Consider the following 21,627-nt stretch of genomic DNA (forward strand, 5'->3'; position numbering starts at 1 on the left):
GGAGGAATTCCCGGGGCCGCCGTGCTCCGAGGAGCCGCCTGCTCCTCCTGCGCGGAGCGCGATGAGCGGGCACCTCCTCGCCTCCGGCGTTAGAACGCCCGTCGTGGCGCGAGCTGCAGGGCACGGCTGCCTGAAACACGCTGCAGGCGTGTTCTTGTGCGTGCACGTGTGTGCTTGCACACGCACCTTCATGCTTGCACACGCGTGCTCCCCATGACAGCAGCTGCTACGGAGCAGCACCGAGCGGCCGTGGGTGTAGGGTGGGCTTGGCCGTGGGTTTAGCGGGGATTCGGCCGTGGGTTTAGCATGGATTTGGCCGTGGGTTTAGCATGGATTTGGCCATGGGTTTGGGGGTGGATGCAGCACGGGGCGGCCGTGGGTTTAGGGTGGGCTTAGCCGTGGGTTTAGCGGGGATTTGGCCGTGGGTTTGGGGGTGGGTGCAGCACGGGGCGGCCGTGGCCGCAGCAAGTGCAGGGCTGGGCGATGCGTCGCCGAGCAGGACCCGGCAGACAGGCGCTCCCCTGGGCTGCACCCAGCGTCCTGCACCGGCCCCCATAGCCCCCCTGGGCAGTGCCCGGGGCAGTGCCCATCTCATGACCCCCACCCAGCCCCGCTGACCCACGGTGCCAGTCCAGCACGGATCCCAAGCCACCGCCCAGCCCTCCTGCCCCCCAACGCCCCCTCTGCTGCTCCCCATCTCTCTGGGAAGGACCAAGCCACCTCCTCAGGGCCACTCCGGACCCTGCTGGCACCCAGCGAGGCAGGGCCACGGGCAGGTGGGTGCGGGCAGGGCAACTGCAAACGCTCGCCCACCCTGGGAGCTGCCGTCCACCCCGGTGCGCCCCGACTTGGCACGGCGTCCCGGCATCCCGGGCAGGGCTCGGCCACCCCAGGGCTAGGCACGGCAGAGGCCGTCGGACCAGGGGGCCACTGCTCTGTCCCCAAAAGCGGCTTGGCACCTGGCTGCCCGCTCCGTGGCATCACCCACCATCTCGTGAGCACCCACCGGGTGCATCCGGGGCCGTCCCGCTGCACCCACGGGCTCGCCAGCTCCCGCTGCCCCCCGCCCCGGCCCCCAGCCCCCCGTGGGCAGCAGAGACCTGGACACCTCCACGCCGTTTCCCCGAGACCTTTAATATCGTGGAGAGGCGGCGGCGGGAAGCGGGGGCAGCTCCTGCCGCCCCCCACCCTGTCCCCCCCCTCCAGCAGAGGCTGGAGCCGGGGGTGGGGGGCAGAGGCCGGATGCACCCCCCTCCTCAATTTGGGGGGATGCAGAGGCTCTTGACGCCCTGCCCGGCATGGAGGGGACCCCGGGGATGGGGGAGCCCCTCCCCAGGAGTGATGGGAGCACCGTGATGCCGGTGCCCGGAGCCGGGCGTGCATCCCACGGGAAGGGCCGCTCCCGCCTGCCTTGTCACGGTAAAGGAGAGAGACTTAAAAATAGAGGAAGGAGGAGGAAAAGCAGGAGCCCCCCGCCGCAGCCCCCAGCCCGCGGCTGTGCCGGGGGGCCCGGCCGGGCTCTGCCTGGAGCTCGGAGCGGAGGCGGCAGCCGAAAGCAGCCGGGGCGCGGGGTGCGGGGTCGGGTGGGCTGCCTGGCCGTGGCTCCCGAGACCTGCTCCGCTGGCGGGTGGGTGGCCTCGCCGCCGTTTCCCCTCCTGGCTGCCCGTGGGTCACCGTGGGGGGAGGCGAGAGGGCCCGGCGGAGGCTCCGGAGCCGGCGGGACCCCCGGCAGGTGCCGGGGTGCGGGGCTGGCGCGGCTCCCCGAGGGCTGCACCGCTTGCGGACGAACCTGCGGCAGGAGCGGAGAGCAAAGCGTTGGCGAAGGGACGGGGGCTGCCGCCTCCGTCCACCTCGCAGGGGGACGTGCGTGGGCAGGGGGGGCACCACGCAGGCGTTTGCCCGTGTCCCCAAGCCGGGGCGGCGATGGGACAGCCAGAGCCACGGGCGCCCACCTCCCCGGGGCGGGGGAGCAGGCAGGGGGGCGCTCACCCGGCGTCAGGCCTGCAGCTCAGACGTTCCGCAGGAGCTGGGGGCAGAGAGCAGACGGGTCCCGTCAACCCCCACCCTCCTCCGCTGCTGGGCAGCTCCGTGCCCCAGGGGAATGCCCCGAGGGTTGGGGGGCAACACCCGGAGCAAGGGGAACCCCCGTCCCCCCGGCACGTCCCCCGAGTGCCGCTACGAGGGGACGCTGCGGTCCCAGCCACTCCATCCCACCCAGCACGGCAGCGGCGGGGGGCACCCGCAGCACTACCCCCTGGGGTGCTGCTCCCTCACCCCGGACCACACTCCGCAGCCCTTGGGGTGCAGAGACCCCCTGCCAGGGGTGGGGGTCCGAGCCTGAACCGGCGCGGGCACAGCGGGCAGACACGGGCAGACGCACCCGGCGAAGCACAGCCCGCGGCGAAGCCCCGGAGGAGCTTCCCCACCGCCCCCCCGTTATAAACCTGAGCCCAGGCGGGGGTCCTGGGGCAGGGCTCCCCCGCAGACCCGGTCCCGGGGGACGGGGGGCACCGGGGCAGTGGCGATGCTGCTCCCTGTGCCTTGGGGCACTCGGACGCCCATCGGGTGATGCACAACTGATGCCGACAGCGGGACCCCCCCGGCACAGCCGCGTCCTCAGGTTTATAACGGCAACGAGGCCCCGAGGGATCGGCCCTCGGTGGAACCGGAGCGGCTCTGTCCCACCGGCGGCCCCGTGGCTGAGCAAAGCTCCGACACCCGCGGCCAGCACCCGCACGGCGGGGGGATGCCCGGCACGCAACAGCCCCCGGGCAGGACGGCTGTTGCACAGACAGACAGACAGCGGGACAACGGGGGGGCTGATTTGTGACCAGGATGGCATTTCAGAGAAACCCCCCCCGTTATAGGAAAAATCAGGAGCCTGGCAGCATCCCCTCTTCTTGCATCACACGCTCTGGGACCCCCAGGAGACCACCCACCGCCCCGATGCCGCACAGGGCACCCGAAGGACCCGCCGCCCCCCGCCCCCAGCTCTCTCGGGGGTGACCGGAGGCTGATGCTGGTACATCAGGAACGGGAGCGGCGGGGACAGTCCCCCCCCCACCCCCAGGTTTGGGGACCAGGACCCCCCCCGACGTGTGATGCAGGGGAGATGCGGCCCCGCGCAGAGGGACCCCCCCGCGCCCCCCCTCACTCACGGTTAGCGGGTCAGTAGCAAAAGCAGCCACACTGCTCCTCATCTCGCTCTCATTGCCCCGCAGCGGGATGAGGGAGATGTTACCCAACCTGGAGTCCTGCTGCCACCGCGACGCCCGCACCTTGGAGGTCTCCGAGGGCCACAGGGCCCCGCCGTTCTGGGGACAGGGGGGACAGGGAGGAGGGCTGGAGACCGGTTTTTCCATCCTCAGCCACCCGGGAACCTCTCCTCCGCCCCGGGATGCTGGTATTTAGGGGTGCTTGGATACCCCGAAGGGTTTCTGCCGGCCAAGCACCCCCCCGGGGCTGTCACCCCACCGCCTGCCCGCTCCCTACCTGCACCTGGAGGAAGGTGGCGAACCATTCCCGCAGATCGGCCTGGGTGTCGCAGCACAGGTACCTGCGGGGACGCAGCGTCAGCGGCCGGGGGGACGGCGGGGTGCAGTGGGGAGGGACGCGCCGCCCGCTGCGGGGACACCCGCCTGCTCCCCGCGCTGTTGGGGGACGGAGCCGGGACCCCCAGCCGCTGCTTTGCACGAGGTCTTGCAGAACCCGGGGGACTGAAGGGGACAAGGGCGACAGCCACGGACCCAGCCCTCAGAAATCCCCATCTACATCCCCACGGCGAACGGATGCCGGCTCCGGAGAGCAGCCGCCGCGGCAGCGTGTCCGTCTGTCCCGGGGGATGAGTTCAGCGTCCCCGTGTCCACCCCTCCCTTACCATTGCTGCTTCTCGTGCTTCTCGTTTTCGTAGAAGACCGTGAAGCCCCAGCTGGAAGGGGAGAAGTGAAAATACGAAGACCAACGTCCCAGGCTGCCCTGCCCTCCGCTCCAGGTGTCAAAGTACCCCAGCAAACCCCGCTCCCTGCAAACCCCCATCTCTGCAACCCCCCCCGCAAACCCCCCTCCCTGCAAACCCCATCTCTGCAACCCCCCCCGCAAACCCCCCTCCCTGCAAACTCCCCCTCCCTGCAAACCCCATCTCTGCAAACCTCCCTCCCTTCAAACCCCACTCCCTGCAAACACCTCCTGTCCCTGCAAACCCCCCGCCAAACCTCTCCTGTCCCTTCAAACCCCCCTCCCTGCAAACCCCATCTCTGCAAACCCCATCTCTGCAAACCTCCCTCCCTTCAAACCCCCCCTCCCTGCAAACACCCCCCCTCCCTCCAAACATTGCGTCCTTCCAAACACCCCGTCCCTCCAAACCCCCCATCCCTGCAAACAACTCCTGCAACCACCCGCATCCCTGCGAGCCACCCGCATCCCTGCGAGCCGCCCCCAGCCCTGCAGACCACCCCAGCCCTGCGCTGCTGGGCGCACGGGACAGGTTGCTATCGGGTTTAGCAGTTCAACTGCCAGCAAAGCAGCGGGCAATGAGTCCTTCCCAGTTTGCAGCCCAGCGGGCCCGGCGCAGGCCCTTTGCTGGTGGTACGTATCTCCCGGTCCTGCTCTGCCTCCTCTCACCCCCGCCCCGCCTCAGCCGTGCCCGGCCGCCCCTGCAACACCCCCCAGTGCCGGGGCAGCCCCCCGGCCCCAAAGCCCTGGCCGCTGCTAGCCCACCCCGAGACCTGCAGCAGCGCCGCCCAGCACCGCAGCACAGCCCCAAAGCCCCGGGTCACAGCCTTGCACACTCACGTGCACACTCCCATGCACACACGCACGTACACATGCGTGTGCCCTTCCCCCACAGCGCAGGGAAGCACGTGGATTTGAAGCCCCGCAGCAAGCCTGCGCGGCTCATCACACCCGCTCACCTGCACACACAGACATGCACTCGCGCTCCTGTGCACACACATGCATATGTTCACAGGTCTGCGTGTGCGTGCATTGCATGCACACACCCACATCCACGCTCACAAACATGCACATGCACACACGCACACGCAAGCTGACATGCATGTACACCCCCACACGCACACACTCGCATGCACATACACACATGCACATGCACACACACACAACTCGCTGACATGCATGCACACACCCACGTATGCCCATGCACTCATACGCACACACATGCACACGCACTGACATGCAGAGACACATGCACACAGACGCTGACATGCATGCACACCCCCACATGTACACACTCACACACATGCACATAAACATATAGAGATGCACACGTGCACACACATGTACACAACTCGCTGACATGCACGCAAACACAAACGTGCACACATGCATGTAAACATATGCACATGCACATGTGCATACACATGTACACAACTTGCTGACATGCATGCACATACCCATATGCACACTCACATGCATGCACAGACACTGACATGCATACGCACAGGCACACACTCACACACATGCACACGCACGCTGACATGCATGCACACAGACATGCACGCACATGCATACGCACATACACAACTTGCTGACATGCAAGCACACACCCATATGCACACACTCACACACATGCACATACACACACGTGCACACACGTACACAACTTGCTGACACGCATGCACACACACACATGCACACACGCTGATATGCATGCACACCCCCACGTGCACGCTGACATGCACACACGTGTGCACACGTGCACACGCATGTACACAACTCGCCGACATGCATACGCACACCCACGCGTACACACTGCCATGCATGCACATGCACTGCCATGCACACACCCACGCGCACAGACACGTGCACCCCCACGCTCACCCCGCCCCCCCACCTCACACGCCCGGGGTTCCCCTCCCACCCTGAGGGCCCCCTGAAGCCCCGGCACCCCCGCCCCGAGGGGACGGGACCGATCCTGTCCCCGGGTGGCTCCGGGCTGCAGCAGCGTCCTGCGAGGCTGCGCTGACATCTGGTGGCAACAGGCACGGCCAGCAGGAGACGTGTCCCAGGCCAAAACTGTCCCCGTCCCTGTCCCCATCTCCATCCCCGTCCCCGTCCCTGTCCCCACCTCCAGCCCTGTCCCCGTCCCCGTCCCCATCTCCATCCCCATCCCCGTCCCCATCTCCATCCCTGTCCCCGTCCCCATCTCCATCCCTGTCCCCGTCCCATCCTCATCCCTGTCCCTACCCCCAGCCCTGTCCCCGTCCCTGTCCCCATCTCCATGGCTATCCCCACCCCTGTCTCCACCTCCATCCCCATCCCCATCTCCATCCCTGTCCCCGTCCCCATCTCCATCCCTGTCCCCATTCCCATCTCCATACCTGTCCCCATCCCATCCTCATCCCTGTCCCTGCCCCCAGCCCTGTCCCTGTCCCTGTCCCCATCTCCATGGCTATCCCCACCCCTGTCTCCACCTCCATCCCCATCCCCATCTCCATCCCCATCCCTATCCCTGTTCCCAGCCCCAGTCCCGGCCCTGTCCCCAGCCCTGGCCCCATCCCCAGCCCTTGGCCCTGTCCCCAGCCCTGTCCCCAACACTGTCCCCATCCCCATCCCTGTCCTTGTCCCCATCTCCATGCCTATCCCCACCTGTCTCCATCTCCATCCCCATCTCCATCCCCACCCTCATCTTCATCTCTGTCCCTGTCCCTGCCCCCAATCCCATCCCCATCCCCATCCCCATCCCTGTCCCTATCCCTGTCCCTGTCCCCAGCCCCAGCCGCGTCCCCAGCGCTGTCCCCGTCCCCAGCCCCGCAGGGCACCGCGTTGCCTCTCACCACGTCGGGGGCCGAAGCTTCTTCTTAATGCCCAGGTAGACCTTCAGGTTCCTGACCGGCCACTCCTTCTCCGGCTTGTGGCTCTGGGGGGCAGAGGGACCCGGCCGCGCGTTGGGGGCTGCCAGACCCGTCCCCACCCGTCCCCACCGACGCCGGGATGGGTTTTGTCCCCCCCGGCAGGGAGGAGAAGCCGTAGGGACGCGGTGATGGGGCAGGGGCTCAGCCCAGGTCTGGGCTGGCCAGGGACGAGGGGGAAGCCCCGGCTGGAGCAGAGGGCAGAGCGGATGCCCATCACCCAGGGCAGGGGACACGGGCAGAGGGCAGGGGACGCAGGAAGCCCGTCCCTGCGGCCGGGTCCCCCAGCCATGGTGCCAGTTGCCTTCGGGGCTGGGACCAGCACTGGCACACTGCGACGGGCTCTCGGAGCCTGGCACTAGACGTCCCCCACGGGGACACCCACGTCACACCCCTCCTCGGTGCCACGGCAGCAGTGGCCCCGGCCCTGCCGGTGTCTCCCTCTGCCCCGACCACGTCCCCAGACGTCCCACCGCTGGCACGGCACGGCACGGCACGGTGGTTGGGCACCTCCCCGCTGCGGGTGAGGATGGGTGCCCCAACGCCCCGGTCCCACTTTGGCTGGGCTCCCCCCCTGCAGCACAGCACCCTCCGGGGCCGCAGCCTCCCTGCGCCGAGCAGCATCCCCAGAGGAGGGATGGGGGAAAGCGGGGTGTCCCGGCAAAGCCAGGGCGCCGCCGGCCCCAGCCAGCCCCTTCCCCGGGGTCTGCCCCACCAGCCCAGGCACCCTGCGCCGGCGGACGTTTGGAAGGGGCAAAGCCCCGCAGCCCCCTCCCCTCTCGCCCGGGACCCCCCGGTGCGTCCCGCCATGCCGCAGAAGCCACGCCCCGGCGGTGGGTGACATGACGGGGACCCCCCGTTCGGCCCCCTGCTGCCCTTGCCTGCAAGCGGGGTGACGGACAAGGGCCCGATCCGATCCCGCGGGACGGGGCCAGCTCAGCCCCTCCGGGCAGCCCCGGCCCGGCCCCACCTCCTGCAGCAAAGGGCAGCGGGACCCCCGCACCGACGGATCCCGGGTAAGAGGGGTGCACTGAGGCACCCCCAAAGCTAACGGGGAGGGAGGGCAGCCCCGGCACCCCATCGCCTGGGGCTGCCGCATCCCGCGTGCTGCAGGATTGGATTTGGGATTGGCCCCGGGCAGCCTTGCAAGGGCGGAGGGCGCGGGAGCCCCTGCGCGCCCCGGCGACCCCCCGGGCCCCTCCACTCACGCCCTCCAAGGGGGGGGCGGCTGCTGCAGGCCCTGCTCAAGGGAGGACGGGGGTTCAAGGGGACGTGGAGGACGAGGCGCAGCGGGAGGAGAGGGGACCCCCCTGCAGAGCCCACGCTGCCCGCGGGCAGGGGACGGGGGCAGCGAGGGGATGGGGGCAGCGAGGGGACGGGTGCGGTGCCACACCGGGAGCCGGGGAGCGGGAGCAGGGACCGGAGAGCGGGGAGCAGACGTCCCGGCAGGGCCGGGAGGCCAGCGTCCCCCGCCGGAGCCCTGCGTCCCCTCAGAGCCGGCCCCAGACCTGCGCCGGGAGAGCTCCGGGTCTGGGAGGGCGACAGCACTGCTGGGGTCAGCCCCGTCCCTGCCTGCAATGCCCATGCGATGCCAGCCCCGTCCCTGCCTGCAATGCCCGTGTAATGCCAGCCCCGTCGCTGCCTGCAACAGTCTGCGCGATGCCAGCCCTGTCGCTACCTGCAATGCCCGTGCGATGCCAGCCCCATCGCTGCCTGCAACAGCCCGTGCAACGCCAGCCCCGTTGCTGCCTGCAACAGTCTGTGCGATGCCGGCCCTGTCCCTGCCTGCAATGCCTGTGCGATGCCGGCCCCGTCGCTGCCTGCAACAGCCTGTGCAATGCCAGCCCTGTGCCTGCCTGCAACAGCCTGTGCGATGCCAGCCCCGTCCCTGCCTGCAATGCCCATGCGATGCCAGCCCCGTCCCTGCCTGCAATGCCCGTGTAATGCCAGCCCCGTCGCTGCCTGCAACAGCCTGTGCGATGCCGGCCCCGTCCCTGCCTGCAATGCCCGTGCGATGCCGGCCCCGTCCCTGCCTGCAACAGCCTGTGCGATGCCAGCCCCGTCGCTGCCTGCAATGCCCGTGCGACGCCAGCCCCATCGCTGCCTGCAACAGTCTGTGCGATGCCAGCCCCGTCGCTGCCTGCAACAGCCTATGTGATGCCAGCCCCGTCGCTGCCTGCAACAGTCTGTGTGATGCCAGCCCCGTCGCTGCCTGCAATGCCCATGCGATGCCAGCCCCGTCGCTGCCTGCAACAGTCTGTGTGATGCCAGCCCCGTCCCTGCCTGCAATGCCCGTGCAATGCCAGCCCCGTCGCTGCCTGCAACAGTCTGTGCAACGCCAGCCCCGTCCCTGCCTGCAATGCCCGTGCGACGCGAGCCCCGTCGCTGCCTGCAACAGCCTGTGCGATGCCAGCCCCGTCGCTGCCTGCAACAGTCTGTGCGATGCCGGCCCCGTCCCTGCCTGCAACAGCCAGTGCGATACCAGCCTCATCACTGCCTGCAATGCCAGTGCGATGCCAGCCTCGTCGCTGCCTGCAACAGCCCGTGCGACGCCAGCCCCGTCGCTGCCTGCAACAGCCTGTGCGATGCCAGCCCTGTCCCTGCCTGCAATGCCTGTGCGATGCCAGCCCCGTCCCTGCCTGCAACAGTCTGTGCGATGCCGGCCCCATCCCTGCCTGCAACAGTCTGTGCGATGCCGGCCCCGTCCCTGCCTGCAATGCCCGTGCGATGCCGGCCCCGTCCCTGCCTGCAACAGCCTGTGCGATGCCGGCCCCGTCGCTGCCTGCAACAGTCTGTGCGATGCCAGCCCCGTCGCTGCCTGCAACAGCCTATGTGATGCCAGCCCCGTCGCTGCCTGCAACAGTCTGTGTGATGCCAGCCCCATCACTGCCTGCAATGCCCATGCGATGCCAGCCCCGTCGCTGCCTGCAACAGTCTGTGTGATGCCAGCCCCGTCCCTGCCTGCAATGCCCGTGCAATGCCAGCCCCGTCGCTGCCTGCAACAGTCTGTGCAACACCAGCCCCGTCCCTGCCTGCAATGCCCATGTAATGCCAGCCCCGTCGCTGCCTGCAACAGCCTGTGCGATGCCAGCCCCGTCGCTGCCTGCAACAGTCTGTGCGATGCCGGCCCCGTCCCTGCCTGCAACAGCCAGTGCGATACCAGCCTCATCACTGCCTGCAATGCCAGTGCGATGCCAGCCTCGTCGCTGCCTGCAACAGCCCGTGCGACGCCAGCCCCGTCGCTGCCTGCAACAGCCTGTGCGATGCCGGCCCTGTCCCTGCCTGCAATGCCTGTGCGATGCCAGCCCCGTCCCTGCCTGCAACAGTCTGTGCGATGCCGGCCCCATCCCTGCCTGCAACAGTCTGTGCGATGCCGGCCCCGTCCCTGCCTGCAATGCCCGTGCGATGCCGGCCCCGTCCCTGCCTGCAACAGCCTGTGCGATGCCGGCCCCGTCGCTGCCTGCAACAGTCTGTGCGATGCCAGCCCCGTCGCTGCCTGCAACAGCCTATGTGATGCCAGCCCCGTCGCTGCCTGCAACAGTCTGTGTGATGCCAGCCCCATCACTGCCTGCAATGCCCATGCGATGCCAGCCCCGTCGCTGCCTGCAACAGTCTGTGTGATGCCAGCCCCGTCCCTGCCTGCAATGCCCGTGCAATGCCAGCCCCGTCGCTGCCTGCAACAGTCTGTGCAACACCAGCCCCGTCCCTGCCTGCAATGCCCATGTAATGCCAGCCCCGTCGCTGCCTGCAACAGCCTGTGCGATGCCAGCCCCGTCCCTGCCTGCAATGCCCGTGTGATGCCAGCCCCATCGCTGCCTGCAACAGCCCGTGCGACGCCAGCCCCGTCGCTGCCTGCAACAGCCTGCGCGATGCCAGCCCCGTCGCTGCCTGCAACAGCCCGTGCGACGCCAGCCCCGTCGCTGCCTGCAACAGCCCGTGCGACGCCAGCCCCGTCGCTGCCTGCAACAGCCCGTGCGACGCCAGCCCAGGCAGGTCCCCAGCAGCAGGGATGTCCCAGGTCCTCACAGGACTCCCCGCACAGCTGGGCAGGGAAGTGAAGGCAGGGCAGGCAGGGCAGGGGCAGGGCAGGGGCAGGCAGGGCAGGGGCAGGGCAGGGCAGGGGCAGGGCAGGGCAGGGCAGGCAGGGCAGGGGCAGGGCAGGGGCAGGGCAGGGGCAGGGGCAGGCAGGGCGCGGCGCAGGCAGCGGGCGGTAGGGCTCACCCGCACTTCCTTGTAGAGGCGCAGGCAGCTGTGGTTGAGGATGAAGTAGCGGTCGTGGAAGCCGGTGCTCAGGCCGAGCCCCAGCAGGTTCCTCTCCTCCCGGAACTTCATCATGCCGTGCTTGCAGTCGCCCACTCTGCTGGCTGGGGGCACACCCTGAGCGGCTCCGGCCCCCCAGGAAGGCGCGGGGAGCAGCCAGAGCCGGTCCCGCGGGGCAAGAGCAAGGGAAACCCCCCTCAGCCCCTTCGGCGCAGCCCACCGAGCTGCTGCGTGGCCCCCGGTGCTGCCCCCCTGCCTGCTGCCTGCTCCCAGCGCAGGCAGGGCAGGCAGGACCCTCTCCCCCCGGCGCTGTGCGGCGGCCAGCCGTGACCCAGTACCGGGTGGCCCTGGCCCCGTGCTAACCGGGCGGGTGCCCGCTCCGCTTGCACGGTCAGGCGGGATGCGGCCCCGGGATGGTTGATCCCGTGGGGATTCTCTGCAGGGCCGCAGCTGGCAGGACGGGGAGCTGTCCCCATCCCATTTCCGTCCCCATCCCCATCCCATCTCCGTCCTCATCCCCATCCTCTTCCCCAACCCCGTCCCTATCCCTGTCCCTATCCCCATCCCCATCCCATCCTCTTCCCTTCCCTGTCTCTGTCCCCACCCCCATCCCATCCCCATCCCATTCCACTCCATTCCCATCCCCATCTCCATCCCCATCCCCATTCCCATCCCATCTCAATCCCATCCCCATCTTCATCCCCATCTCCATCCTCTTCCCTGACCCCATCCCTGTCCCTGTCCCCGTCCCCATCCCCATCCCACCCCTGTTGCCATCCCCATCCCATCCCATCACGTCCCCATCCCATCCCCACCCCATCCCCTTCCCTTCCCTTTCCCTGTCCTCATCCCCATCCCCATCCCATCCCCATCCCCGTCCCCATCCCTGTCCCCATCTCCATCCCATCCCCATCCCCACCCCCATCCCATCCCATCCCCATCTCCATCCCCATCTCCACCCCCATCCCATCCCATCCCATCCCCATCCCCATCTCCATCCCCATCCCATCCCTGTCCCCATCCCTGTCCCCATCCCTGTCCCCATCTCCATCCTATGCCCATCTCCATCTCCACCCCCATCCCATCCCATCCCATCCCATCCCATCCCCATCCCCATCCCCATCCCCATCCCCATCCCCATCCCCATCCCCATCTCCACCCCCATCCCATCCCCATCCCCGTCCCCTCCCCATCCCCTCCCCTCCCTCCTCTCCCTGCCAGGGCCGTGGCTCCCGGCTCCTCACCGAGGTAGACGAGCATGTTCTCCATGGACATCTGCTTCTTCACCACCAGGTAGCTCTCGGTCCCCAGGCAGTGCAGGATGGGCAGGACCTTCTCCGAGTAGTGCAGGGGCCGCTCTGTCGGGCAGGGGGACGGGCAGGGCTCGGGCAGCATTCCCGGGGGCTGGCACCCCCCAAGGGCCGGTCGCCCGTCCGCCCCCAGGCTCTGCCGAGGCGCTGCCCGCCCCCCGCAGCCCCCCCGGGCAGCACCGTCGCCTCCGCGGGGCGTTCACTGCACGGCGCTGCTGCTTCCGAACTGTCCCCGGGGGAGGTGGCTTTTGGCCCCGGGGCGTGAGCCGCGGGGACCCGCGGGGACCGGGGGGCGGCTGGGGTGCACGTGCACCCGCGCTCGCAAAAACGGGCAGGGAGGGACTTCCCACGGGCGCGTTTCCACGCGAGCCGAGGGCGAGGAAGGATTCCACAGGAGTCCGGAGGTGAACGTTCAGTTTTAGGCGAATTTGAGCCCCTGCACGGCCTCCGGACCCTTATGGGTTTTTCCCAAGGGCTCGGTGGCGCTCGGCTGAGCGCGGCGCTTCGGTGCCTCCCCGAGCGGGGGGAGCAGCGCCCGCCCTTTGCGGAGGGGAGCCGGAGCCTGACGGCTCGGGGCTGGCAAGGACCAAAACACCGCAGCAGGGGCTTTCGGTGATGCCCGGAGCGCTGCCGGGCTCGGCACCCTGCCGGTCTCCCCGCAGGCTCCGCTCCCGGGCACGCTCGGCCCTCGAGAGCTCCAAGAGCTCGAGGCACCGGCAGGCAGGACCAGGGACTCATCCTGCTCACGCCAAGCTCTCGCTTGCTGCTGCCTACGGGCACCCCAGGGCTGCTCCCTTCGGTGGCCGGAGAACCCGGACACCCCCGCTAAAGGCGTTTGAGCCCCTAAGGATGCGGACAGATGCCCTGCGGGTCCTGGCCCAAACCACCGGCCCGTCTGCAGCGCTCAGCCACGGGCAACCTGGATGCGGTGAGCAAAGCCGCAGCGCCGCAGCTGGCCTCCCCCGAGGACCTGGAGCCCATCCCGGCATTGCTCCACGGTGCGGTCCCCATGGCAGCCTTCTCATCTCCATCTCCATCTCCATCCCCATCCCCATCCCCATCCCCATCCCCATCATCTCCACCTCCGTCCCTGTCCCCATCTCCACCTCCATCTCCACCTCCACCTTCACCTCCATTTCCATCTCCACCTTCACCTCCATTTCCATCTCCACCTCCACCTTCACCTCCACCTCCACCTCCACCTCCACCTCCATCCTCATCCCCATCCCCACTGCCCTCATGCCCCGACACCAACCTGCCTCCTCCCTCTCGTTCACTTCGAAGCAGCTCCAATAGTCCTTCTCCTTCATGACGATTTTCCTCCGGTCTAGGATCTCGAAGGTGAGCTCCTCAGCTGTCATGGTGGCCGGGATCTGGGAGGGAGGGATGGAGGGAAGGGGCAGGTCTCCATCAGCCAGTGCCCGGGGCCGTGCCACCCTCGTGCCAGCTCAGAGCATCCCCCCGTGCCACCACAGAGGTTTGGGCATGTAACTGGGGGTCCCTGTCCCCTCTGCGCCCTCCACCCCACCGCTCACCTTGACGTGCTGCTCTGCCTCTGTCTTCTTCTCCTCCAGGTAGACAGTGCAGATGAAGTCCCCGGCTTGCTGGAGGGCAACGGGAAGGCGCTTCAACTGCAGCTTCCCACGTGTGGGCTAAATCCCCCCCACCCAGCATGGACACCCCCCGCCTGGGGCATCTCCAGGAGATGCTGGAGCAGGCAGTGAGGTCCCCATGCAAAGAGGGTGCCCCAGGAAAGTCCCCATCTCCAGGACCCACCTGCGTCCCACTGGATGCTGCCTCCCGCATCTTCATGATGGCCATGATCTCATCCTGCTGCTTCTTCATCTCCTGGTCGTTGACCTGCCAAGAAGAGGAGCTGAGGGAGCCATCAGGGCTGACCAGGCCACCCCTAAGTTTCACTGCAGAACCAGACACGGGTCCCCAGGAGAACCTGCTCCCCTGCCCGGCACCTGCAAGCTCGGGGGTCTCCAGGGTTTGCAGGGACATGGACCCCCCGCCCTTCGTCTCCGAAGCAAGGAGAAGTCTGCAGACAGAGCAGATCCTGCTTCCTCCTCCTTCCACCTCCCCATCCCCTGGGAATGTCCACACATCGGCCTGAGCCAGAGCGGCGCCGGAGGAGGGCTGAACCTACGTTGAAGATCTTCACGTAGTGGCTGATGAGGTCCTCCACCACGCGTCCTGCCTTGTAGTCCTTCCCGTCCGTCTGGAAGAGCGTGGGCCCGAAGACGATGGCCAGGTTGTGCGTGTTCATCTGGTTCTCCCCGGAGAAGCGCTGGACCCTGCGGCGAACCCCGTTACGATTCCTGCCCCGGAGCCCCCCCGGGACCCCCCTCAGCCCTGCCGAGGGGAACGCCCCCCACGCCGGGACGTGATGCTCAGCTTCGGGTGCAGCTTGACCCCAAATCCCGCTCCTTTCTGGGATGTGAGCCAAGGGGCGAGGGCTCTCCTCCGCCCCACAGCCTCCCCAGCACCCCGCAGCCCCCCCACGCGGGCTCGGGGACCCTGGGCTCCGCCGTGCCGCGGACACGCCGCCCACGCCGTACCGGAAGAGGTGGTTGATGAGCGCCTTCAGCGTGGCCCGGTTCACCGTGGGGAGGGTGCCCAGGAGCCGCCGGTACTCGCCGATCTTCGCCTCCTCATCCTCCAGCGCTGCGAGAGGGGCACGAGGGAGAGGATGAGCGCGGAGGGGCGTGGAGGCGAGATTAAGGCTCACGGCCCCACTGTCCCCTCTCCAGACCCCACCTCGGACCCTCCTGTCCCACGGTGGGGATGGAGCATCCCAGCTCCACGGGACCAGAGGGTCCCAGCTCCAGGGGACCGGAGGGTCCCAGCTCCAGGGGACCGGAGGGTCCCAGCTCCAGGGGATCAGAGCGTCCCAGCTCCAGGGGACCGGAGGGTCCCAGCTCCACGGGACCGGAGCGTCCCAGCTCCACAAGGCCAGAGCATCCCAGCCCCGTGGGCCCAGAGCATTCCAGCTTCACGGGGCCAGAGCATCCCCGCTCCGGATCATCCCGACTGGAGCCCCCCAGCTGCACAGCGCCGTGGCTTGCGGTGGTTTAGCTGCTGGGCGCATCCCGCCCTGGAATTCAGGGGCCGGATCCAGAAGCGAAGGGCGGGGGGGTCCGGCTCTCTGCCCTGTCTCAGCCCTGGCCGTGCCGGAGCACGCGGCTGCACGGGGTCAGCGCTCCGCTCCCCACCCACCGCTCGAGCCCCCGGCGCGGGGCGGCCAAGGGGAACACGTGGGGCCCAGATGTGCTCCCCACACCGCGCAGCCCCGAGGAGAGGATGAAGGGGGCTGCAGCGGAGCCAGGGCGCCCCACCCCCTCCTCCCGCCGCCCCCCCAGCGACCCCCCAGGGCTCACCCGTCGCCCGCAGCCAGTCCTGGCCCCAGCGCCCGGTGAAGAGCCCGTCCCCGAGGTCGCGGAAGAAGCGTTTGAGGGTGTTGGCGACGTCGTCCACCTGGTGCTCGCCCTCCTTCAGACGGACGCTGCGGGCGTCCCGGCGCAGCATCTCCAGCAGGCTGGTGGTCTTCGAGTTCTGCCCGCTCTTGCGGTAGATGCCCTCGGACGTCAGCCCTGCGGCAGAGCCGGCGGGGATGAGACCCCCTCCGCGGGGGACAGCCACCCCGCCCGCTGGCTCCCCATCAAAGGCCGCCGGCAGGGAGCCCCGGTGCCGCAGCACTTTCCCACCCCGCAGGTGTTGCCGCGACCGCCGAGGAGCCGTGGGCCGCAGCCAAAGCCCTGCTCCGGCCGGAGCCCACCCGCAGAGCTGGAGCGGACGCTCAGGGAGGGAGGGAAACACGTGTCACGAGTGCATCAGGTCTCGGGGGTCCCCGGCGGCACCCGGCGGCGGGCGAGGGCACGTACCGCACTGGGTGATGTAGTCGATGCAGCGGTCCACCAGCAGCGGGACGTCCGACTCCGTCAGCTGCTGCTCCGACAAGGTGTCCCCCGCGCTGCCCGCGGCCTTCTGGATGGCGTGGACCCAGCCCAGGAAATCCAGCTTCCGCTCCCCTTGGATGTACAGCGTCCTGCCGGCAAGCCCGGCCTCAGCGGGGGGGGCCAGCCGCCCCCCCAAACCCCACCGCATGGCCGGGACCCCCAGGAAGGGGGCACCAGGAGCCTGGGGATGGTCCCGGCTCTCTTTTGGGGGTCCCCGGTCACCACGGGGAGGGCGAAGGCACCCCAGGAGGAGGGTGGGCTTGGGCAGGGGGTCTAACCCCCCCCCCGGCCTCTGCCCTTACCTCCGTCTCTCCACCAGCACCAGCACCTCGCTGTCTCCCTGGATGGCTGGAAGGGAAGCAGGGATCCGTCACCCGCGGGAACACGGGGTCCCCCGGCCCCCCCAGCCCACGCGCCACGGGGGGCTGTGCCAGCGGGTCCAGCTCCAGCCCAAACAGGACAAGCAGCGACCTTCCAGGGATGGAGAAGAGGATGGAGAGGAGGAAGAGCGGTTGCATCCCCCCCGGCGGTGGCACCCCGAGCTCCATCGCAGCAGCATCCACACCCCCCCCGCTACACCTTGGCTGGCTGCAACCCAGCTGCTCGGGGCAGGATTTGGGGGGACACCGCCCCCCCCCCGACCCCCCAGGCTGGGGCAGGGGCACGCACAGAGCTCCTGCAGCTTGCGCAGCTGGAGGGGCTCCTGCCGCTCGCTGTCCTCGAAGCAGACGTGCAGCGCGGAGCCGGCCAGGGCGAACCAGCCCTCCTTGGCTCGCTCCAGGCTGAGGCCGCCCTTGTAGTGCAGCCGGCCGATCCGCTCGAAATCCAGAGCCAGCAGCTCCTCGGCGCGGGGATGGACGAAGGACTGAGCCGGGGGGAAGAGAGGGATCCGTCAGCGCCGCGGCACCCGGCTCCCGCCGGCACCCGCGGCCGCCCCCGGCCCCCCGCGTCCCACCTTGGCGATGGACTTGAGCCATTCCCGAGCGGAGTCGGGGCTCTCCAGCCCGAAGAGGTAGAGCCTCTCCGACTCGATGTAGACCTCGAACGTGCTCTCCATCCTGCGGGAGGGAGGGAAGGGGGAGCTGGGCGCCCGTGGGACGGAGCTGGCTGGGTGCTGGGGGCATCCCGGGTAGGGAGAACGTCCCGCTGCACGTCCGCCACCAGCTCCACCGCCGGCTGAGCCGCTTTGGGATCCCCCCACCACCGCCCCGAGGCCGCCGGCAGCCCCGTGCTGCCATGCAGGCTGCGACGGGGAGCACAGGGGCTGCAGGAGGGCTGCAAAGGGGCTGCAGGGGGGCTACAAAGGGGCTACAAAAGGGGGTTGCAAAAGCATTGCAGAAGGGCTGCAAAGAGGCTGCAGAGGGGTTGCAAAGGGGCTGCAGAGGGGCTGCAAAAGGGTTGCAGAGGGATTGCAAAAGGGTTGCAGGGGGGCTGCAGGGGGGCTGCAGGGGGTTCACACAGACTCCTTGCAGACAGCTGGGCCAGGCGTGCCACGAGTGCCGGAGGGGCCAGCGGTGGGCTTGGGGACAGCAGCCCCCCCATGCCGCCAGCCCTGCGCGATGCAGCGGCCATGCCCAGCCCTGGGGGAGCAGAGGGGATGTCGGGGTGCTGTAGGGCGGCGCGTGGGGGTACAGCCTTACCCGTGGGCGTGGGGCGGGTTGTTCACCAGGCACACGATCTCCTCCACCTTGATCTCGCCGTTGGGCACGGCGTTGCGGTCGTTCTCGTAGTAGCTGAGGACGCCGTCCTGCAGCGTGCACCACCGCCGGCTGAACTCTGCGCGGCACAGGATGGTGCTGGGCAGCCCCGCACGCTCCGGCCAGCCCAAGGTCACCCACCAGCCCAGCCTGGGTGGCCCTGCAGCACCCGCCGGGTGCCCACCTGGTGCCCAGCGATGCTGCACCTCCCTGGTGCCTTTGCAGCGCCCGGGGGAGCAGGGGACGGTGCAATGCCCCTGCCAGCACCCCTTTTGGGGCCAGCTCCGAGCCCCCCACCCCCCTGCACCCCTGTTTCCCAGCCCCGTGGACCCCCACATACCTTCCTGGCCTTTCCGCTCGCCGACGGGCTTGGCCACGGAGGGGGTCTTGTAGAGGAAGCCGTTGTGGGTGACGGAGGGCAGGGGCACCGAGTAGGGCTTCTCCTCGCTGCCCCCCACCTCCAGGCGCGGCGTCTCTGCAAACGGGGTGACACCCTGTCACGGGGGGGGTTGCACCCCCCTGCAGACCACCCCCCCAAACCGCTGCCGGTGGGGATTACAAACCCCCTGCACGGCTGCAGCTATGGGATGCAGCGGGATGCAGGGACGGGGTGGCAGCGGTCCACGTCGCCCCCCCCCCCACATTGCTGGTGTGAACGAAGGGGCCAGCTGGACGGGGGCTGCAGCGGTGACACCGGCCACATCCCCCCCCCGGGGCCCCCCGAGGCAGGCGGGTGTCCCCCGCCTCAGCACAAAAAGCAGGAGCCCAAAAGCACCCCGCGGGCTGCACCCCGGCCCCCGCCACAGCACGGCTGGGGAGCAGCTCCGGCCCCCAAATCTGGGGCTGCCCGGGGGTCAGTGGGGTCAGGCGTATCCACCAGGATGGCACCCCGCATCCCGCACCCCGCATCCCGCACCCCGCATCCCGCACCCCGCATCCCCCCTGCAGATCAGCCCCGGGCACTGAGCTGTGTCGGGATGGGGACATTATGGGATGGTGGGGACCGGGTTCCCCCCCGGCGAGGGCTCTCCCGTGCTGCCCCCGTCCCCGCTGCGCGGCGGGAGGAGAAGGGCAGAGCGCCGCAGTCCTGCGGCTGGAACAACGGCTCCGCTACAGCCTCCCCACCGGCGTCTCCCCGTTGCCTCAGTTTCCCCACCTCGCCTGCCGGCCAGAGGCATCCCCCCCATTTCCTCCGGGGACCAGACAGAGGTGGGGTGCAGGGACACCCCTAAAGCACCCCCAGGTCAGACCGGCGCTCTGGGGGGAGCGCGGGAGGACGCAGAGCCCGGCTCCACCAGCCCAGCGCACTCCGCGGCCCGTCGGCCCCAGCAATCCCGGCGCTCCGGAGACGCCTGCCAGAGCCGGCTCCGGCGGGATGAGCCCAGGGGTTTGGTTTTCTCCGGCTCACCGGGGCGGCCGGGGGGCCTCGCCGCTCTGCCGGCCCCCGCCTGTGCCGACCTCCCCGGGACGGCAGGGCCAGCCCCGAAACCGGGCCAACGCCAGCCGCCGCGGGACGGACTTGGCTGCCGAGGCGGCGAGGGAGGTGATGGCTACGGCCGGCCCCGGCACACCTCCATCCCGGGCCGGAGGTTCACCCCGCGGCAGGGCGTGGATCGGTCCCGCGGGAGCCCTCAGCCCACCCGGAGCGGGGCTCGGGGGGGTGGGCACGTTTAAGCAGCACCAGATAGGGATTTTAAGGGGGAGGCTCTGCAAAAATGAGGGGACCCCCCTGGCCCCGGCGGGGACGCTGGGGTCGGGGCTGCCCATCCGGCAGGGGGGCATCCCCGGGGCTGTGCCAGGGCGGTGCGGGAGAACTCCCGGAGCACCAGCCCGCGTCCCCAGCGGGGCTCTGGGCCCTGGCTGGGACAGAGCCCCCCTCCCCATCCCCCCCAGCCCCCACCCGAGGGCGCGGGGGGCTCCCCAGAGCCCCTCTCCCGGGGTGCACAGAGCCCAAGCAGCCGGAGGACCCCGGTACCGGGAAGCTGCCGGGCAGGACACAGAGCCGGGAGCGGCTCCAGACACCCCTGCGTCCCCCGGGGCACCCCGGCAGCTCCCCGCCCCGGCCCCGGGAAGGCGGGCGGTGGGTTGAAGGCGGCGGGGGGGGGGGGGGGGGGAGCTGCAGGGGTCAGCCCTTACCTGAGGTTTTGTTGTGGAGCAGGAACTCCATCTGCAGCCGCTGCCCGCTGCGCTCGGCCAGCGCCAGGGGCGAGGGGCACCGGGGGTCCCCGGTGGCGCAGGTCACCGCCGCCCCGCAGAAGAGCAGCGCCTGCGTCTCCGCCAGGTCACTGGTGGTGACGGCCGCGCACAGCGCCTGCGGCAGAGCCGGGAGGGCGGCGGGTGAGGCCGAAGGCTCCGGAGGAAGAGGAAGATCCCCGGTGAAAGGAGCCGGGTGGGAGCGCGGCGAGCAGCCGGACCCCCGCCGCCTCCCGGCCAGGACAAAGGAGGCTGGAACTGGGAGAAAAAGTTTGGAGCGGGCGAATCCCTCCCCGAAGGAGCCGGGGTGAAGTCATTCGGCAGCGGGGCGGGACGGGCCGGAGCAGAAAAACAAACAAGCCCACATGCGAATTCCCGCGGCCGCCCGGGCCCCCGGCGTGCCCCCGGCTCTTGTGCAACCGCGGCAGCGCCGAAGGCAGCCGTGGCGGAGGCGGGAGGCGAGGGGCCGGCGGCCGGAGCGCCGGGATGGCGTTCCCTGTGCCGGTGGTGCAGAGCTGGGCTCCAGCCCAGCGCCCTGCCGGCACCGGGAATGGGTGCCCTGGCCGGGGATGCGGGGTGCTGGCCGGGCACCCCTGGCCCCGGTGCTGCGGGGGCTTCGAGCTGCTGCAAGGAGGGCACCCACCCAGGAGCAGCCCCCCCGAACCTCTCCCCAGCCCAGTGCGGTACCCCACCACCATTTCCAAGCCAGGGAGAGGTGACCCCGGGGAGGGGGGGGCTGGCTGTGGGGGGGGTCCCGCCTCGGACCGGGCTCTCCAGCCTGGGAAGGCAGCTGGAGGTGTCCCAGGCCAGCGCTGTCACCCTGTCCCCGCCTGTCCCTCCTGGAGACCCCAGGCTTCGGCTCGGGGTGCGCGGTGGGGACATAGGGTGTGCCGCGGGGGCTGGGGGCTGCAGGCAGGGGTACAGGCAGGGGTGCAGGCAGGGTGGGAAACCACCCAGCCCCACTCACGGAGCTGGGCAGCCTGCTCGGGCAGAGCTTGCTCCCCAACACGACCTCAGCACCCCGGCTCAGCACCATGCAGCACCCAGGCGGGACCCCCGAGACGGTGCCCCGGGGACCACTGACCCTGTCGAGCTCCTCCTGGTTGCCGAAGAGCGGGTGGTAGCGGCGGTATTTGCCCTCCCGGTATTTGGCGACGAGGAAGCGCCTCCTCTCCCGGCTGCCGCTGGTGGGGGCGATGGCCTCGCTGGGGGGCACGTTGGCGGCCCAGAACCGGTTGGCCACGGCGTTGCCGATCTGGTGGAAGAGCTGCCGGGACACGGCGAGGGGGGGATGTGACCGGTGTCACCGGGGGACCGAGCGTGGCCGGGAACGGGGGTC

At 69.6% G+C, this 21,627-nt stretch overlaps 1 protein-coding gene across 1 annotated transcript in view; it reads right to left on the reverse strand.

The window, feature by feature from the left end:
• Positions 1 to 1,114: 1,114 nt before the first annotated feature.
• Positions 1,115 to 21,627, reverse strand: part of ARAP1 (ArfGAP with RhoGAP domain, ankyrin repeat and PH domain 1) — a 49,244-nt gene continuing 28,731 nt past the window's right edge. The window contains exons 13-34 of the mRNA XM_075140457.1: positions 21,373 to 21,555; positions 20,232 to 20,406; positions 18,436 to 18,570; positions 18,039 to 18,174; positions 17,354 to 17,456; positions 17,068 to 17,263; positions 16,701 to 16,746; positions 16,324 to 16,487; positions 15,820 to 16,032; positions 15,001 to 15,106; positions 14,589 to 14,736; positions 14,213 to 14,296; positions 13,972 to 14,040; positions 13,692 to 13,809; positions 12,371 to 12,484; positions 11,088 to 11,230; positions 6,792 to 6,874; positions 3,878 to 3,928; positions 3,493 to 3,556; positions 3,159 to 3,314; positions 1,990 to 2,026; positions 1,115 to 1,789 (exon numbers count right to left, since the gene is read on the reverse strand). Of these exons, the coding sequence (XP_074996558.1) occupies positions 2,009 to 2,026; positions 3,159 to 3,314; positions 3,493 to 3,556; positions 3,878 to 3,928; positions 6,792 to 6,874; positions 11,088 to 11,230; positions 12,371 to 12,484; positions 13,692 to 13,809; positions 13,972 to 14,040; positions 14,213 to 14,296; positions 14,589 to 14,736; positions 15,001 to 15,106; positions 15,820 to 16,032; positions 16,324 to 16,487; positions 16,701 to 16,746; positions 17,068 to 17,263; positions 17,354 to 17,456; positions 18,039 to 18,174; positions 18,436 to 18,570; positions 20,232 to 20,406; positions 21,373 to 21,555 (2,505 nt within the window). The 3' untranslated portion in view covers positions 1,115 to 1,789; positions 1,990 to 2,008. The remainder of the gene's footprint in view (positions 1,790 to 1,989; positions 2,027 to 3,158; positions 3,315 to 3,492; positions 3,557 to 3,877; positions 3,929 to 6,791; positions 6,875 to 11,087; positions 11,231 to 12,370; positions 12,485 to 13,691; positions 13,810 to 13,971; positions 14,041 to 14,212; positions 14,297 to 14,588; positions 14,737 to 15,000; positions 15,107 to 15,819; positions 16,033 to 16,323; positions 16,488 to 16,700; positions 16,747 to 17,067; positions 17,264 to 17,353; positions 17,457 to 18,038; positions 18,175 to 18,435; positions 18,571 to 20,231; positions 20,407 to 21,372; positions 21,556 to 21,627) is intronic.

This window comes from Calonectris borealis, chromosome 1, assembly GCF_964195595.1.
Source record: "Calonectris borealis chromosome 1, bCalBor7.hap1.2, whole genome shotgun sequence".
Lineage (NCBI taxonomy): Eukaryota > Metazoa > Chordata > Aves > Procellariiformes > Procellariidae > Calonectris > Calonectris borealis.